This window comes from Jaculus jaculus, chromosome 4 (genome assembly GCF_020740685.1).
Source record: "Jaculus jaculus isolate mJacJac1 chromosome 4, mJacJac1.mat.Y.cur, whole genome shotgun sequence".
Classification (NCBI taxonomy): Eukaryota; Metazoa; Chordata; class Mammalia; order Rodentia; family Dipodidae; genus Jaculus; species Jaculus jaculus.
This window is the reverse complement of record NC_059105.1, coordinates 33,372,579-33,388,525: the sequence shown is the minus strand read 5'-3', so window position 1 is coordinate 33,388,525 and position 15,947 is coordinate 33,372,579. Positions and strand designations below refer to the sequence as shown.

General features: G+C 40.5%; 1 protein-coding gene and 1 pseudogene across 3 annotated transcripts in view; one reads left to right on the top strand and one right to left on the bottom strand.

The window, feature by feature from the left end:
* LOC123460077 overlaps positions 1 to 9,967 on the bottom strand; it is a 33,132-nt pseudogene extending 23,165 nt beyond the window's left edge.
* The window catches only part of Adam23 (ADAM metallopeptidase domain 23), a 165,466-nt gene that overhangs the window by 70,159 nt on the left and 79,360 nt on the right, over positions 1 to 15,947 (top strand). For all 3 annotated transcript variants that reach the window (XM_045147780.1, XM_045147781.1, XM_045147782.1), the window contains exon 4: positions 10,513 to 10,576. In XM_045147780.1, the coding sequence (XP_045003715.1) occupies positions 10,513 to 10,576 (64 nt within the window). The remainder of the gene's footprint in view (positions 1 to 10,512; positions 10,577 to 15,947) is intronic.

The following is a 15,947-nucleotide window of genomic DNA, read 5'->3' as shown; positions in this document are numbered from 1 at the left end:
CTCCTACCTTTGCTTCCTGAGAACTGGGATTAAGGGGATGTGCCCACTGAATAGTTTTTGCTACCATTAGATATGTTCAGAAGTTATGATTGCTCTCAGGTCATTTTCCTAAATGGCAATTAAAATTAGATGTTTGTATGATAGTAATTCTGTGTTTTTCTGAAGAAGCCACTAAGAACTTTTTTTTCTCCCTCCCCTCCTCCTCTTCTCTTCTTATTGCTGCGTGTTCTTATTTGTCATAATGACTTACTATTACTGTTGAAGTACTTTCCTAATTGCCTCATTGTAACAATTTCTTTAGCCTGTCTACATTTCTGCAGTATACCAGTGATCATATCTACTCATCTCTGCTGTTTGTATCATGTAGTATGTCATGATTGGACAGAATGCTGTTTCTGTATACCACAGAGAAATAGCACAGGGAAGTCAGCTTCAAATTCTCTTTCTTGTATTGAGAGAGGCAGACTCATCCTAGTCTGAGTATTTTGGGGATGTCTCTGCTCAACTAGCAGTGGAGACTCGGGTGGTAACAGCCTGTAGAAATCAAGGGCTAGGCTTCTGTAAGTAGGGAAAAAAATAGGAGGAGAGCAAACAAGAGGAGATTGTGGCTGTCCTATGGGAATCTGACTCTTGACCTGTTAAAACAGCAGGAAAGTGTAGTGTATGCACTGGCATTTGCCCAACAGAATCTATAGGGCATGAACTTGTAATTTACAGTAAAAGCATTTAAAGAAATGGAAACATTCTGGGAGAAATAAATCTTACATCTTTGCTAATTGTTTATTTAATTATCTTCCTTCCCCCATCATTTAGTCTTGAGTCATCAGTTGAATGAATGTGGGAATTGCAGCTACAGCTTTTCCTATGGGAATAGACCTTTTCCTAGTGCACGTGCTGGTTGCTTGACATTCTGTCCTGCTGCTAGCATAAACTACTTTGCTGATGGTTGTAACTGACCCAGTAAAAGAACCTTATTTGGGGCTGGAGAGATGGCTTAGTGGTTGAGGCACTTGCCTGTGAAGCCCAAGGACTCATGTTTGACTTCCCAGATCCCACATAAGCCAGACACACAAAATGATGCAAGTGCAAAGTCACACCTGTGCACAAGGTGGTGCATGCTTCTGGAGTCCAATAACAGCATGCCAGTTCTTTCTCATTTTTACTTTCGTGCTCTCTCTCTCTCTCTTAAAAAGGCCAGTCTGTTGGGCTTGCCTCAAAAACAAACAAAACAAAACAAAACACAAGAACCTTATCTGTACTCAGTCCTATCAAGGTCCTGAAGTCTCTTCAACTTAAAGTTTTTTAATTTCTGCATTTCATCCCCTAGCCTTTCCTTTGTACTTGTCTTTTCCTCTGTTAATTTTTAAAAATTAGAATATAATGTTATACATTTAATTATGGTACTTGAATGTCTAGAATATATAAGGAACTGCAAAACTAAACACAGTACCTTCCAATCAATAAACGGGTTGATACTATCTGGTTACAAACCTACCTTTTTAACTTCCACCACCTCTTGTCTTGTTACTAATGACTTTGCCAAACTGTGCCTTTCACTGTTCCTGGATATGCTTTTTCTGTCTTGTCCTGGCCCCTGTGTTTACACACACCAGTCTCTGTCTTGCTTTCCTGTCCACAGGTCCTATCCAGATTGTCCTGAAACTTGCCTAAGCCTGTCTTCACTAGAGAATTCTTATCTTAGTAGTTGCAGTTCATCTTGCCTTTGGGGCTTTGATACACGTTGTTTTGCTTTCTGTCCTTTCCCACTCCCTCCATCATGAGTGGCTTCCCTGTGGGAAATGTCCATCTCATTGCACGGAGGGCATGTCAGACTTTGCCCTTTGTTCAGTGTAAGGTTGATGGTGACAATGAATATATGTGATCCCTTGCCTTTCTTCCTAGCCTTGAAACTGGTTATTTAACACTTTATTACAGGAGTGCTGCTTTACCTCATGAAGTAATACATCTTATTTGGTGGCATCTAATCTATGTTAGTTGAAAAAAACTTTCAGAAACATATGCAAGGAAAGCAAAGAAATGGAAAGCTATTGAAGTTTCTGTAGGATCAGATGTTAAAAGGCCTCTTCTTCCTAATGTTCAGCTGGGTTTTCATAGTAAATTTTTATGGTTTTATTTTAAAACATATGGAGCTTTAATTGCATATGGTATGCTTCTGGCATTTAATTACCTCAAATATTTAGTCACTTGCCAGAAAACTACTTTTTTACTGACAATGTTCATACATGAAGCATTTTGCTCATAATCTTTTCCTTCTCTTGTTGTTCCTCCTCATTTCCTCTGAGCCCCTTATTTCTAACTAAGCCCTCTTCTATTTATTTTTAATTTTTTTATTTATTTGCTGGAGGGAGAGAGAGAGAGAGAGAGAGAAAGAGAGGCAGGCAGATAGAGAGAATGGGCATGCCAAGGCCCACCTGGCTTATGTTGTTTCCGGGAAATTGAACCTGGGTCCTTAGGCTTCACAGGGAAGTGCTTTAAAGGCTGTGCCATCTCTCCATCCCATGTTACATTTTTTTTCTTTTTTTTTTTTTTGTTTATTTTCATTTATTTATTTGAGAGCGACAGACTGAGAAGGGGGAGAGAGAGAGAGAGAGGGAGAGAAAGAGAAATAAAGAATGGGTGTGCCAGGGTCTCCAACTCCAGACGCATGTGCCCCCTTGTGCATCTGGCTAACGTGGGACCTGGGGAATCGAGCCTCGAACCGGGGTCCTTAGGCTTCACAGGCAAGTGCTTAATGGCTAAGCCACTTCTCCAGCCCCCATGTTACATTTTTTATATGAACTTGAAACCTCTTTCTGCTATCTCCTTTAGGCTGACTATCTTATTAGGCCAGTATTCTGAGTTTTAGGTTATTATAGTAGTAATATAAGGCCGTGTTTGCCACTTTTATTTAAAAAGTGTTCGAGCTGATCTTAAGTATTTATTTTTTATTATTATTTATTTATTTGTGAGAAAGAGGGAGAAAGAGAGAGAGAGAGAGAGAGAGAGAGAGGGAGCGAGCGAGCAAGCGAGCCAGGGCCTCCAGCCACTGCAAACGAACTCCAGATGCATGTGTCCCCTCTGTGCATCTGGCTTATGTGGGTTCTGGGGAATCGAACTGAGGTCCTTTGGCTTTGCAGGCATGTGCCTTAACCGCTAAGCCATCTCTCCAACCCAGTACTTATTTTTCTTTAAAGGTGAACTTTAGAGTCATTTTGTCAATTTAAAAAACTTCTGAGATTTTTGTTGGAATTTCACTAAGACTCCAGTGGGCTGAGGGTAAAAGGCACTTTCATAACAGCGAGTGTTTGCATGGAAGATCAGGGACTGTGGTTCATTCCATCATGACTTATTAGTTTAAGGCTTTTACTAAGGGCTTGAAGTTAACTCCATATGTACCTGTCTTTGCATATATTTAAACCCATTTATTCTTATATACATGTTTTAAATTTTATATATAGATGTAAAATTTATTGTCATTGTTAGAAACTCTCTCCATTATACATGGTTTTTGCTGACATATATGATATGTACTCTGTTTTTGCATTTTTATCTTGTAACCAGTCATTTTACTTAATTCTGACTATTGGCAGTTTTTCTTTTTTCTTTTAATTCTTTTGACCATTTCATGTCTACCTCGGAAGACTTGAATATTGTAGGAACAAATGTGCTTGTTTTTTAAAATATTTTGTTTATTTTCATTTATTTATTTGAGAGTGACAGGTAGACAGACAGAAAGAGGCAGGAGAGTGGGTACCCCTGCTGCAAAGGAACTTCAGTTGCATGTGCCACCTTGAGCCTCTGGCTTATGTGGGCTTAGGGAATCAAACCTTGAACCGGGGTCGTTAGGTTTCACAGGCAAGCGTTTCACTGCTAAGCCATCTCTCCAGACCTTTATTTATTTATTTATTTATTTAATAGACTGAAAAATAGAAGGAATAGTAGATTCTGTAGCTAGAATTCATAAGAACTGGGCTTGGAAGAGAGCTGTTTCTTTTGGACAAGGTTGTCCCAGGTCAGATTGGTAAGGCATCCTCTTTTCTCTAATGTTTTGTTACGTGTAATGCATGGCTTAATAAATATTTGACATGTCAGAAAAGAGCCTGGATTAACAGCACCCATCGTCATCTTTAAAATTTATACATAAAAGGCTTTTAGCTGTGTGTAGTTGAATTTATAGGATATGTCATCTTTGTTTTGTGCATTTTTTTTAATGATCTGTGGGAGTAAAACTAAATTGTGAATTTGAGATTCTCAGAGTTATTTGTGGAGGCACTGGCAGCCCTGCAATAATTTAGCTGCTTTGTGTGATCTGAAGCTACTTACTCAGAAAGGAGTTGTTACTTGGCTCTTGCTGGTTGCTCAAGCCATTGTGTGGGGATGCACTCCTTTATTTTTAATTTTTTTGTTTTTTTTTATTTATTTGAGAAAGAGAGAGAGAGAATGGGCATACCAGGGCCTCTAGCCACTGCAGACAAACTCCTGACGCATACACCCCCTTGTGCATCTGGCTAACATGGGTCCTGGGGAATTGAGCCTGGAACCAGGGTCCTTAGGCTTCACAGGCAAGTGTTTAACCGCTAAGCCATCTCTCCAGTTCCCCCACCCCTTTTTTTTTTGGTTTTTCAAGGTAGGGTTCACTCTAGCCCAGGTTGGCCTGGAATTCATCATGGAGTCCCAGGGTGGCCTTGAACTCACGGTGATCCTCCTACCTCTACCTCCCGAGTGCTGGAATTAAATGCATGCACCATCATGCCCGGCTGGGACTCACAGCTTTTATACTACCTCAGGCTCATCTTATGTTTCTCCTCTAACTTCTTTCCTCACTCAACCATGGACTTCCAGCCATATATTTCTTGTCCGAATTATACACAGCTTTCCAAACTACATTATTTTATATGGACTTACCATCTGAAATATAGGAACACCTATACTTTGAAAATTCTGCTACGATCTCTCAGGTAGTTTAGATACTCATTAAATTCCACATGTGACCCTAAAGTAGCTTAAATTCTGTGTCCTACCCTTGCAAGGATTGTTTTCCCCACAGCTCTGTTCTTAGGAATATGCCCACTCTTCCTCAGCCTTTGCCTAATATGCCATCTCTGTCTATGTAACACAAAGCTTCCATTCAGCCTATAATTATTTTCATTCATATCATGTGTCAGCGCTATCCTCTTGAGTCCCAATTTCTACATGTCTGTAATCTTTTAACCCAGATTAGAAGCCTTATTTTATTGTTTACAGTCAAAAGAGGATCTTATTTTCTAGTTGAAATAAATTTTGATATAAAAATTGCCTTAGGGAACATCAGTCCAACTTTTTCCTAAAACTTGAGAAAAGTACAATTGAATACTCATTTTAGGATTGGAAAGATGGCTTAGCAGTTAAGGTGCTTGCCTATGAATACTAAGGATCCAGGTTTGATTCCCCAGTACCCAAGTGAGTTGGATTTACATTGTGGGGCATGCATCTGGAGTTCGTTTACAGTGGCTGGAGGCCCTTGTGTGCCCATTCTCTCTGTATTTCTCCATAAATAAATAAATATCATTTTACTTTATTTTGTTTGTTTGAGTTATTTTTTTTGTTTGACTTTCTGAGGCAAGGTCTTACTGTAGACCAGGCTGACCCCTCTCCCTAGCTTAATGTATGAATTTCAAGCTGAAGAATTCCAATGAACCTATATACATATTTACATAGGCAAGACTGTTATTAGACAGATTTCTTTCTGTATGACTTTCCAGTGCCTAGATCTAATGGAACCCAATCTGCATCTGTCCATGTCTGGCTGTGTCAAAGGGAGCCCGTGGCTCTGGGGTTGCCATGGGAGATCTTGGATAGCCACACAGGTATTTTAATGGTCCCTCTAAAAGAGCTCACATTGCTCCTCCATCTCACATAAGCCACAACCCAGTCTTCTAGCCCTGACCTGACTCTGGAGGAGCTGTGGAATGCGTTCTCATTATGCCAGGAAGGCGGAGATGGCGTGTCGTTTGGTGGCTGCACACCGTGACTCCTCCCACAGTCCTGCACTGACCTTGTTTCCCGCGTACTAATGATCACTCTTGGTGCTCAGCATCTTCATGTGCATCTTGTCCTTTTCACATTTAGTAGAGTCCTATTCAGTCTGGCTCTTGAGTTCATGTTCTTGGGTGTTTCAAATTCACCATGAAGTCGCAGAGTGAGTAGGCTCATGAGTTTCCTCCCTCCTTGCTCTTCCCTCTTACTCCTGCCTTTGAACTTCTGTCGTATACATGCCTTTTACTTCCAAGAGTCACCCTTCCTTTCACTGGGTAACATATGAAAAGCATGTTATAGCTACAGCGAATAGCTTTTTAAAAATTTTTCTGTAACATAAATGATTAAAAAAGAAGTTTCTTTTAGAACTTGGGATGTTCACAAATTTTCTTTTCCCAACCCCCACAAGTTATTAGACTCCTTAGAACTAAATGCCTAATTGGCAGTGAATAGAGAGAATACCAACTTAAGCTTGTTCACACCCCCAGTTACTGTATACATTGGTATTGACGTGTCAGAACATTCTTTCACAGCAGGAGAATTCACTAGGGGAGCTACAGGGAGCCGAGGTGGAGACTGGGACTTACAGCCATCTGCTAGAGGGATTGGCAGACAACTCATTCACAGGCAGGTGTCAGGAGATGGAGAGTGCCTGTTTCTTCTCTGCTGGGCAGGCCAACCTAGCTCATAATCAGCCATTCAAGTCTTCCGTTTCAGTGCTGCTTGCTGGCCATCAAAATGTCTCTTATTTCAGCATTGCTTCAAGATGTTCCTAATGAATTAGGTGGTATTTCAGTTTGTGTTAGTGCACTTTCAGGGAGATTACTCTGATTTTGCTTAGGTTCATTTCAGAGTCCCATTTTTTTTGTTGCACGTATGTGTGGTAGTGTGTGTATGCACACAGTATCTGCCTTAGGCTCTCTGGAAAGCAGTTGTTTTTCTTAAGATTTTCAAATGCAAGGCTGGGGAGAAAATTAAGTCAGTAAAGTAAGCATGAAGACCTGAGTTCCATCTCCAGACCACGGCACATGCTTGTAATCCTGGCCACCAGGTAGAGTCAGAGACATGTGGATCCCTGGACCTCACCTGGACAGCTAGTGTAGCCTAATTGGTGAGCTCTAGGACAATGAGAGACTGTCACAAAAAGTGTGGATGGTGCCCAAGGAGCGACACTTGAGGTTGTTTTCTGCACCCCTCCCACTTTACAAAGGTGTTCCCACACATGCACAAACACATATGTGCATGATTCTCAAATGCAGGAGTTACTAGAAATGGGAGTGGCTATAGGTAGAAGAGCCCCTTTAAAAGGAAATTTAGGGTACTTATAGTGAACTTTATCAGGTTAGACGATGATAGTAGAAATATCATTATCTAGTTTTGTAATGACAAGGAAGAATAGTGTTTTCCCTTAAAAATATTTTATGCACTTATTTACAAGCAGGGAGAGAGGAGAGGAGGAACAGAGAGAATGGGCATGCCAGAGCCTCTAGCTATTGCAAACGAACTCTAGATGCATGTGTCACCTTTTGCATCTGGCCTGATGTGGGTACTGAGGAATCAAACGTGAGTCCTTAGGCTTTGCAGGCAAGTGCCTTAACCTCTGAGTCATCTCTCTAGCCTAAGAATAGTGTTTTAAAATAACTTTGCTTCCAACTCTTAGCCCACCTGAAGTGGTTGTGTGGTTGTGTTGAAAACAATGAATTATCCGTAGAGGGACTTACTTAGGACACAGTTGGTATTGCAGCCTTCCTCCAAGAGATGTTCGCATCAACAGCTCTAGGAATGCAGATTCACGGAATTGGGAGCTGACTCTTAAATTACAGTGAAAGAAGTTTCTACACTCTGTCACGAATTCCTATGTAGTTAGAATTAGATATTATTCTTTCACCACTGCACATTTTAATTTTTTTTGTTTACTTATTGAGAGTGACAGACAGAGAAAGAGGCAGAGAGAAAGAGAGAGAAAATGAAGAGAGAAAGAGAATGGGCATGCCAGGGCTTCCAGCCACTGTAAATGAATTCCAGACACCTGCGCCATCTTGTGCATCTGGCTAATGTGGGTCCTGGGCTATCGAGCCTTGAACTGGGATCCTAGGCTTCACAGGCAAGCACTTAACTGCTAAGCCATCTCTCCAGCCCCACTGCACATTTTAAAAGGGAATGAGTACCCACATCATAATTTACATTCAGATATGGACCTATCAGTCTGCACACACTAAATTCACAGTTTGCACAGGGAAGCATGTCTGAGCATAAGCACCTACTTTTATGTTTGTGTTGTGAAGGCTGTCCTCTGGTGCACACAGGACAACATGCCCAACATACATGGGAGGTTCCCAGGTGACTGCTAAGGGGCTCTGAGTCACCCCTTTCCAACCTGTTCATGGGGTCACTGGAGAAATTTTCAAAATCACGTAGTCCTTCCATTTTTCAGTATTGTCACTATTTTTTAACAAGCAAACCGACCACTAAGCTGAATTCTAGGAAGTCAGTACAGGAAGAGACCTGAGGAATCTTATAAGCCTTCCATTTGTTCTGTAGAGAAGAAACAGATCCAAATTCTGGGCATCTGACTGGCTCAGTGAAGTACTTATTATGGGCCATCAATTTCTCTTAGGATTAGATGTAGCAAGTGTTTCATAAATGGAAGTGATTATGTTTTTTCACTGTTCCTAGTGGTAGAGCCAAACAAGAACCTAGGTTCCCTAACCCAGTACTCTTCAGAGCACAAATTTTGCCTTTCCATATTATATGAGGAATGATGTATTTTAAGAACTTAAAGTAACAATAGAGACAGCTATATCACCTAGCACTGAACACTGAGTCTCGGCTAAGCACTGAATTACTGGGGTCTTATTTAATCTTCACAAAGCCCTGTGATATTCATACTTTTGACCATCTCCATTTGATACAAGTCTATGAACTTGCCTGGAGCCACACCACCATTATAGGAGTGTGTTAGACCTTTCCTCCCCCCTCCCTCCCTCCCTCCCTCCCTCCTTTCTTTCTTTCTTTCCCTCTCTCTCTCTTTCTTCCTTCCTTTCTTTCCTTCTTGTTCGAGACAGGGTTTCATTCTAGCCCAGACTGAGTTGGAATTCACCATGTAGTCTCAGAATGGCCTCAAACTCACAGCAAGTCTCCTACCTCTACCTCCCAAATGCTGGGATTAAAGGTGTGTGCCGTAACATTTGGCTAGGTTTTAAATTATGCTCTATCTGACCTCAAGGTTTGTGTTCTTAACCATTATTTTATTCTAGTAGTTCAGTCTACAGGCTAGATCCCACCATATGTATTTTTTATGCACTCTGCAAGTGAAGAATTTTTTTTGTAGTTTTAAGTGAGCAAAAAAAAAAATCAAAAGAAGAATATTGCTTCATGGTATATTAAAATTGTATGAAATTCAGATTCAGTTGTCTACATAGTTTTATTGGCTTATAGCCACACTCATTTGTTTACATATTGCCTGTACTGTTCTGGTGGCAAAGTTGAGTGTTGTAGCACAGACCCTTTTGACATCTGTGACCAAACAGTAGATATTTGCTATTTGGACTGGATGGCAAGTGCTTGCCAGCTCTTGTTCTGTGTTCTTCCTCAGTAATCACATTTAATGAAACTTCCATGGTTGGGAGCAGACTTACAGAATTTTTAAAAATACTTATTTATAAGAGAGAGAAAGAGGCAGATAGAGGAAGAGGGCCTCTAGTCACTGCAAACAAATTCCCGATGCATACGCCACCTTGTGCAGCTAGCTTATGTGGGTCTTGGGGGAATTGAACCTGGGTCCTTAAGCTTCTAAGACAAGCACCTTAGCCACTAAGCTATCTCTCCAGCCCATTTACAGAAGTTTTGAAAATAAGGTCGGCTTCCTCCTACATACAGGTTGGTCTATCTAATTAGATGCTGAATTTGAGGAGTTACCTTTACCTTTATGCAGCGTGTGGGTATGGTACATGCACGAACATGTGCCCGTGTGATGCCTCCTGCTCCCGCCTGCAGCAGGGTGTGCTCTTCTGCAGTGGCCAGAACAGAATGTCATTGCATGAAACACACTTCAGCCCATTCTCATCTGACCCTGAGTCTCTTGCTGATGCTGGAGTTTGCTGTGTTTTCAGGTCTCTTCTCTCCTTGGGACTGGTGTTACAGATCCACTTAGCCACACACAGCTGTTTATATGGGTCCTGAGGCTCAAAGTTGAGCAGTTTCTCAGGTCCCCTCAGGCCCCATGCTTGTACAGAAAGTGTTCTTAACTGTTGAGCTGGCTCTCCAGTCTTAAAGGGTTACCTTCAGAATGCCTATGTCTTTTTGTATTTGAACAGGTTGAAGATTGGTTTGTGGCTGGGTGATGTTTGAGACTTGACAGCAGCCCTATTTTGTCCTAACCATGGACTGTGGTTTACATGCCCGCCCCCCACAACATCCATTTACTGAGCTGTTTTTAAACCTTCTATGTTGTGGATGCAGAACTCACTTCACTCTATTTTTTTTTTCCCTTTGCAGTGGTTTGTTGTCATCTGATTATGTGGAGATCCACTATGAAAATGGGAAACCACAGTACTCTAAGGTATGGTATAAGGGCAGGGCATCCTATAATGGGAGCATACTCACCCACAAGCTGACAGACACATACCCATCGCTCATCCATATTAGTAATATCACCCAGCCTCCTGTGCAAAGGAATAACTTTAGTGGGGAGAAATTTATCAAAACTCACTAATGTTTGAGGTAACATTAGCAAGTATATATACTGAGAACCATAAAGGAATGTTTATTGTTTTGATTTTATGTTCAGTACTTTATTTAATGATGTAATGAAAGAAATAATTCCATATCAGCAGCTTAAATACAGCTTTGGCATCCCTTATCTAAAATGTTCAGGACCAGAAGTATTTTGTATTTTGGAATTAAAAAATACATGTATGTATGTATGTGCTTGTTGTGTGCATGCCAGGGTCTCTTGCCATAAAAAATGTTTCTATCTGACTGGATTTTTTTTTGAGTTAGGAATATTTGCACACATAGATATCTTGGGGATAGGATCCAAGTCTGAATACAAAATTTATTTGTATTTCACATATACTTTACACATGTTGCCTGAAGTTAACTTTACAGAACATTTTAAACTTTTTATTGACAACCTCCATACGTATATACAATATGCCATGAGAATTTTATATTTTAAATAAGTTTTTTTGATTCTTTTGCTTATTTTTATTTACTTATTTTTATTTATTTATTTGAGGGTGACAGAGAGAGAAAGAGACAGATAGATGGAGAGAATGGGCACGCCAGGGCCTCTAGCCACTGCAAACGAACTCCAGATGCATGTGCCACTTTGTGCATCTGGCTTACATGGGCACTGGGGAATAGAGCCTCAAACTGGGGTCCTTAGTCTTCATAGCCAAGCGCCTAGCCACTAAGCCATCTCTCCAACCCTTAAATAAGTTTTTTGAATAAGTATTTTATTTATTTATTTATTTATGAGAGACAGAGAGTCAGATAGAGAAAGAGTGAGAACATGGACACACCAGGGCCTCCAGCCATTGCAAATGAATTCCAGATGCATGCGCCACCTTGTGTATCTGGCTTATGTGTGTACTGGGGGAATGAACCTGGGTCCTTACGCTTCACAGGCATAATCACTAAGCCATATCTCCAGCCCTAAATTCGTTTCATATGCATGGGATGAAAATAACTTGTGTCATGTAAACATTCAAGTGGTTTTGGGTTAGGGATGCCCATCCAGGCTCTCTCAGCCATAGAGTCTGAGCTATAAGACTTCACAGATCGTTAGAATGACTGCTTAATGGAAATGACTGAAGCCAAGGAAGGACAGAAGGGGAAGTAAGAATTGTGAGAAATTTCCCTTCTTCCTCTTTTTTTTCTTTTTTCTTTTCTTTTTTTTTTAAGGTGAGGTCTTGCTATGTAGCTCAGACAAGCCTCAAACTCATAACTGGAGTGCTGAGATTGTAGGCATGTGCTACCATACTTGGCATTTTTTTTTCCTTTGGTGCTGGGCATCAAATCCAGGACATTACACATATTAGGCAAATGATCTACAACTGAGCTATAGCCCCAACCTCTCTCTTAACTTTCACAACCATTCTGTGAAGTGTGTATTATTACTCCTATTGTGCCAAGGAAGAAACAGACAGGAGAAGGGACCAATGAAACTGCCCAAGGCTATCAAACGTCATGACAAGGTAATCGGGTACTTAATTTCCTTCAGTTGGCGATGAACTTGTCTTCTCTCCCCGGAGAATCATTAAGGAGCCAGTGCTAACGTTAAAGCAAGAGAGAGAGTCTTTGTCTGTGAGAAACTCCACTAGAGAAGTTGACCATCCGTGGAGTGCCTATAGACTGGAAACTGATTTTTAGTTGTCACTGGAGTGCCATCAAGCCTTGGCAGTGCCATGGAAACCACAGACCCAGGGGATCGTATCTTATGTGAGATGGTATCTCATGCATGTGCAGTACCTCAGCGGTGCCCACGGGCACTGGCTAGGCAGCAGGGCGTGAGCATCTCGTGTGACAGTGAGAAGCGCCCGCAGGTTTGGGTTTCTAGACTGCTGGCAGTGGCACAGCGGCGGCGCCTGTCACGCGTGGCCAGGCGCTTGGCTCCTGTCTCGGCCTCTCACACGTTTGTAGGTGGCTTTCATTATAAACATGGCCCAAGGGCCTTCTGTTTCTCAAGACTTATAGCTGTCCAATTAACACTGTCATCAATTAAAGTTAACGTTTGTAATTTGTGGTTAGTCGCAGCCTTTGAGTCGCATTCCACAGACGAGGAACTTTCACAAATTTTCCTGCCTATCTGCCCGCTCTCTCCTTGGGAGTTTCCAATCTCCCCGGTGCCGGTGCTGCGGACAGCGACCAGCGGTGCGAAAGCAAGCATGGCGCTCGCTGGCAGCCGTGCCCCAGCTCCGCAGCTGCTGAATCATGAACCTGGAGAGGGCGAGTTTGCACAAGGACTTTCTAGACTCAGCAAATGGGGCACCTCTGCAGCCGCAGTAACCTGACCCAAACTTTGCACGGACAAATTCAGTCTTTTATTATTATTATTATTATTATTATTATTATTATTATTATTATTTTCAGAGAAGCAAAATAGCTAATTGGCCTCCGGAGTTCACTTGAGGTTACAAAAATGAAGGTCTTATCATTAATAAGATACTCCAAGCCTTCTGTGGTTTTAACTTAAATTTGAAGCAAAAGATTCATCAACACTGGCATAAGAAATTGTGTTCACTGCAGTTTGTTTGTATACATTCCTTTGCTCTCGTTTATGACCCATTTTCTCTACACAGCTTGCGTGCCCAAACTCACTTGCTCATAGGTAATGAATCAATGGTAACATCCTGCTTTTTATATCTGTATTTACAACGCACACCCTTAACCCTCAGGATGATATGGTGCACACATTTTTGTGTAGTATTAAAAATTCTGATGGTAATATAATTATTTTATCGTGCTTTAAATAGTTTTCTGCATAAGATTTCATGACAGTCTTTCTAATTCATTTGTTGTAATTTTTTTTTTAAAAAAGCATCCCATGCCGTAGACATTTATATTGTTCCCAATTTTTTCCTATGCAACTATCCTGAGGTAAAGCCTTCTTAATATGGGCTGAGCATATCCTTAGTAAATGCTTATGGATTTTCTGGGTCAAAGAGTTTGTATATTTTTTATGACCTTTGGTTAATAATGACAGTTTTTGCTTCTGAAAGTTGCATAAGTTTATATTCCCATTACATATGCAAATCTAAAATGAACTTACGAAAGATTGCCATCAGTGTGGTTTAAGAGAACTCTTGCTCAGAATATCAGAAAGGGAAATTAATATGAAGGAATGGCTGTGTTTTTTTTTTATTTTTTAAAAAAAATTTTTTTTTTTTGTTCATTTTCATTTATTTATTTGAGAGTGACAGACATAGAGAGAAAGACAGATAGAGGGAGAGAGAGAGAATGGGCGCGCCAGGGCTTCCAGCCTCTGCAAACGAACTCCAGACGCGTGCGCCCCCTTGTGCATCTGGCTAACGTGGGACCTGGGGAACCGAGCCTCGAACCGGGGTCCTTAGGCTTCACAGGCAAGCGCTTAACCGCTAAGCCATCTCTCCAGCCCGAATGGCTGTGTTTTTACATACTATGCAATCTGTCTTCCAAAGTTCTCCAACTTTTTAGACAAGGCTATATGTACACAAAACACATGTCCTCTCCAGACCTAGCATGTTTTTCACAGGACCGGAAAAGAATGGAATAAGTAAAAAGCTCATTTGACTTTGCAGTAAAATGTAGATTTGGGCACATGAAAATATTAAATCATAATAACTATTCTGGCTGTGGGTATAAACAAAACAGTGCACCAGCACTCTGAAGAGCACTGTCTGGGGTTTCCATTTCATGAATACCAAGCATTCCCTCATTCCTACTTCAGGCTAGAAGAGGTTAGTGTCTTGACTTTTACTGAATGAAAGTGGGCTAAAAAGACTCCTTTCCCTGTGAAGCAAATATGGGAATCATACAGGAAAAAAAAATTACATGCATGGTCTAGGTGCCAGGTGTCTGTTGATGTCCATGGAATTACTTCTTTTCTGTTCCCCACCAAGTACCTTTATTTAGAATTCCTACCACTGTGTCTTTCATACAGTATACAATGAAGCAACTTTGTTAATTTTATTTTGCTCATTTAAGAGACAACTTATTTTTCTTTCATTTAAACAACTTTATTGGGGTGTAATTTACATACCATAAAGTATACAATTAAATTGTTTTTAGTATGTTTGCAAAATTATGCATCCATCAACATAATATAATTTAAAAACATTTTCCTACAAAGAAATACCTTAACTATGAAGAATTATTCCCTAGCCTCTCTCCCACCAGTTGTAGATAATCCCACTAATCTACTTTTCTGTCTCTGTAAATTGCCTATTCTGAACATAAATGAAATCATATAATATGTGGTCCTTGGTGAATGATTCCTTTTTTCCAGCTTTACTGAAATGTAATTGAAAAATGCAAATTGTATATGTTTAAAGTGTGCAACTTAGATTTTACATAGAAGAATTTTGTGTATTTAAGTTGTGCCAAATGTCATTCTTTTATAAATGTACATTGGGGAATGATTACCACACTAAAGCAAATTAGTTTATCCATCATTTTATAGTGAAAACATTTCAGATAAAAAATATATGAATATGGGCTGGAGAGATGGCTTAATGGTTAAGCGCTTGCCTGTGAAGCCTAAGGACCCCGGTTCGAAGCTCGGTTCCCCAGGTCCCATGTTAGCCAGATGCACAAGGGGGCGCACGCGTCTGGAGTTCGTTTGCAGAGGCTGGAAGCCTTGGTGCGCCCATTCTCTCTCTCCCTCTGTCTGTCTTTCTGTCTGTGTCTGTCACTCTCAAATAAATAAATAAACATATTTTTTTAAAAAGAAAAAATACATATATATGAATATGTCAGCTGTAGTCAATGTGCTGAGAATCCCATATCTACCATCTATTGCTTGAGCCTAACTGAAACTATACTTTTTGACCAAGATCTCTCCATTTTCCCCTATACCTTATGTTCCTGGCAGCCATCATTCTAAGTCTGCAGCACTGGCATACTTGTTAGATTTTCAGCATCCTGTAGTATGACTTTATCCACAAGAGATGCCTTGATCTTTGATTTACAGTTGTGTTGTCTGTGTGGTATTAAACATGGGTGGGTACCACTTCATACTCACTGGGGTGGCAATCATAAAAATATACTAGCTAGTGCTGATAAAACTGAAGAAATTGGTACCATCACACAAAACAGATTTGACAGTTCCTCAGAAGATACCATAGAGTCATCATTGTGTGTATATATATGTATATGTATATATATATATTTAAAATGATGTGTTCACATAGAAATGAGCACGTGAATATTCATGTAATCATTATTCATAA